General features: G+C 47.4%; 1 protein-coding gene and 1 non-coding gene across 2 annotated transcripts; one reads left to right on the forward strand and one right to left on the reverse strand.

Annotated features, from left to right (window-relative positions):
* Positions 1-319: 319 nt before the first annotated feature.
* Positions 320-392, forward strand: TRNAK-CUU (transfer RNA lysine (anticodon CUU)). The gene has a single exon. It is a non-coding gene; the product is annotated as a tRNA-Lys (tRNA).
* A 433-nt stretch (positions 393-825) lies between these two features.
* Positions 826-1,794, reverse strand: LOC144273818 (olfactory receptor 11A1-like). The gene has a single exon (XM_077832522.1). The coding sequence runs from the start codon at positions 1,792-1,794 to the stop codon at positions 826-828; it is 969 nt and encodes a 322-aa protein (XP_077688648.1).
* Positions 1,795-3,120: the final 1,326 nt, after the last annotated feature.

The following is a 3,120-nucleotide window of genomic DNA, read 5'->3' on the forward strand; positions in this document are numbered from 1 at the left end:
AAAGACAAAAACACCCCATCACCTGATGTGAACACTTTTTTCATAAAGTGATCACTTGATATCAGTCCTTTTCAATATGTTCTAACTACTTATGCTAAACAATCTGTTCCACCTGTGACACTCTGAGTATGTTCCCCAGACCTGAAGAAGAGCTCTTCTGTATAAGCTTGAAAGCTTGTGTCTTTCACCAGTAGAAGACGGTCCATTAGAAGGTATTAACTCACCCCTCTTGTCTCTGTAACATCTGGGGTTAAACACAATCACAACAGTGCGTGGCATTTTTTTTGACAGTTTCCATCTGAGCAGTCTATTATAAGCAGCCGGGCTAGCTCAGTTGGTAGAGCATGAGACTCTTAATCTCAGGGTCGTGGGTTCAAGCCCCATGTTGGGCAAAGCAAGTAACTTTGGGGTGGAGGCAGAGGGATAGATTGGTGGTTTGAGCATTGGTCTGCTAAACCCAAAGTTATGAGTTCAATGCTTGAGGGGGCCATTTACGGTTCTGGGCCAAAAATTGGGGAGTGGCCCTGCTTTGAGCAGGGGGTTGGACTTGATGACCTCCTGAGGTCCCTTCCAACCCTGATATTCTATGAAGGTTTTCAGATGTCAATTGCCAAAAAGCAAAATTTTTCAGGTTTCAGTTGTTTTGATGAAAAGTCAAAATCTTCTCCCCCACCTTTCCTCTGCAAAATTCCAACTGTCTCCCTCTTACTTTGTGTGTGTGTGTGCACAAACATCTCTTGTATACTGCATTTCTGTATCCGGGCTCACTTAGACCCTCCTTCTTTCACAATAGGACCCAGACTGACTGATCTTCATTTCATTCAACTAGTGTGGATTCTTTGTAAGGGTCACAGCCCTCCTGACAGTGTTTCTCAGGGCCTCCTGGACTTCTCTGTTTCTCAGGCTGTAGATGAGCGGATTGGCCAGGGGAGTCAGGACTGTGTAGCAGACGGAGAACACTTTGTTCAAGGCTCTCCAGGTACCAGATTTCGGTAGCATGTAGACAATCATTATGGTCCCATAGAAAAGTGCCACGACAATGAGGTGAGAGGAGCAGGTGGAAAAGGCCTTTTGCCTCCCGGTGGTGGATGGGATTCCCAGGATGGTCGCAATGATACAAATATAGGAAGCCAGGGTTAACAGAAAAGGGGAAACGGCATCTAGGAAGGAAAATATATAAATAAATGGGGTGATCTGGCTGGTGTCGCTGCAGGAGAGTTGAATCAGTGAGGTGAGATCACAAAAGAAATGGTCAATTTCATTAGGGCCACAGAAAATTAACTGTGATATAACACATGTGAATATTGTACAAATTAGAAATCCACTAATCCAAGACCCAGCTGCTAGCTGGAGGGACAGCTGGACATTCATAAGGGTTCCATAGTGCAGCGGTTTGCATATGGCTAAATACCGATCGTAAGACATGGCTGCCAGGAGAGAGCACTCTGTTGTTACTAGAGAACCAAAGAAATGAAACTGCATGATGCAGCCGGGAACAGAAATGGTTCTGTCCCCAGTCAGGAGACTGGCCAGCAGCCTGGGCAGGATGGTGGAGGAGTAGCAGGTCTCCAAGCAGGACAAGTTCCCCAGAAACTTGTACATGGGGGTGTGAAGGTGCTGATCAGCCACAACTAGTGCAACGATGAGGATGTTCCCAGCCATGGTCGCAATGTAGATCACCAGGAAAACGAGGAAGAGAAGGGTCTGCAGTTCAGGGAGATCCCCGAACCCCAGGAGGATGAATTCCATGATGGCTGTTTGATTTTTCCCTTCTCCTTTCTCCATGAGCTGCATCCTGTGGTAGTGAAAGTGTAATGAGCATCGAAAGATTTGGCTGTACCATGAAATTGCGTTGATTTCCATCATTTGATCCCCTAAGAGTTCCTACTGCAAACAGAGAGCTGGGTTTATATTCTCTCAGACCAGAGAAACTGCTTCACTTCCACCTCAGGGCACTGCCACCCAGTTAATTTGCCACTCTTCTGTCCCACACCCCAACATTTCTCATTCACAGATTCTTAGATTTAAGACCAAAAGGGACCATTGGATCATCTAGCCTGAGCCCCTATGTAACAAAAGGCACAGAATTTCCCCACTTACTCTGCACTGATCTCAATAAGTTGTTTTTGGCTGAGACAGACCTTCCAGAAAGGCAGCCAGTCTTGATCTGGAGATATGAGGAGTTGAAAATCCACCTCTTCCCTTGCCAGTTTTTTCCACTGGATAATCACCCTCACCAGGAAAAATAAACAAAATGTGCACCTTATTTCCCATTGAAACGTGCCTGGCTTTAGCTTCCAGCCCTTGGCTCTGGCTATGCCTATCCCTGGTCAATGAAAGAACCCTTTGGTAACCAGGGTTTTCTCCCCATGAAGGTGCTGAGATGCTGTAATCAAGTCACTTCTCCTTCATACACCGAACAGACCCAGCTCTTTAAGTCTCTCACTGGAAGGTATTTCCTCTAGCCCACACATCATTTGCGTGGCTTTTTTTCTGAACCCTCCCCAATCTCTCCACATCTGTTTTACACCGTGGCCCCAGCCCTGCACATGGTATTCCAGGATCAGTGTCATCAGTCTGGAGAGGTGAAACCCCCTCCCTGCTCCTATTCTCTGCTCCCCTGTTTATACGGCCAAGGACAGTGTCAGCCCACGGCCCACCCCACTGCTCTGGGAGCTAATGTTGGGTTTCTCGCCCTCTGTAGCCCCTACCCGTGCTAATGTGCTCAATGCTTTTTTTGCCTCTGTCTTCACTAACAAGGACAGCTCCCAGACTGCTGCGCTGGGCATCACAACATGGGGAGTAGATGGCCAGCCCTCTGTGGAGAAAGAGGTGGTTAGGGACTATTTAGAAAAGCTGGACGTGCACAAGTCCATGGGGCCGGACGAGTTGCATCCGAGAGTGCTAAAGGAATTGGCGGCTGTGATTGCAGAGCCATTGGCCATTGTCTTTGAAAACTCTTGGCGAACGGGGGAAGTCCCAGATGACTGGAAAAAGGCTAATGTAGTGCCAATCTTTAAAAAAGGGAAGAAGGAGGATCCTGGGAACTACAGGCCAGTCAGCCTCACCTCAGTCCCCAGAAAAATCATGGAGCAGGTCCTCAAAGAATCAATCCTGAAG

Source organism: Eretmochelys imbricata, chromosome 13 (assembly GCF_965152235.1).
Source record: "Eretmochelys imbricata isolate rEreImb1 chromosome 13, rEreImb1.hap1, whole genome shotgun sequence".
In the NCBI taxonomy this organism is placed as follows: Eukaryota; Metazoa; Chordata; order Testudines; family Cheloniidae; genus Eretmochelys; species Eretmochelys imbricata.

Excerpts from the sequence above, each read along its gene's own strand:
- LOC144273818 (XM_077832522.1), bottom strand. The coding sequence starts at position 1,794 with ATGCAGCTCATGGAGAAAGGAGAAGGGAAAAATCAAACAGCCATCATG.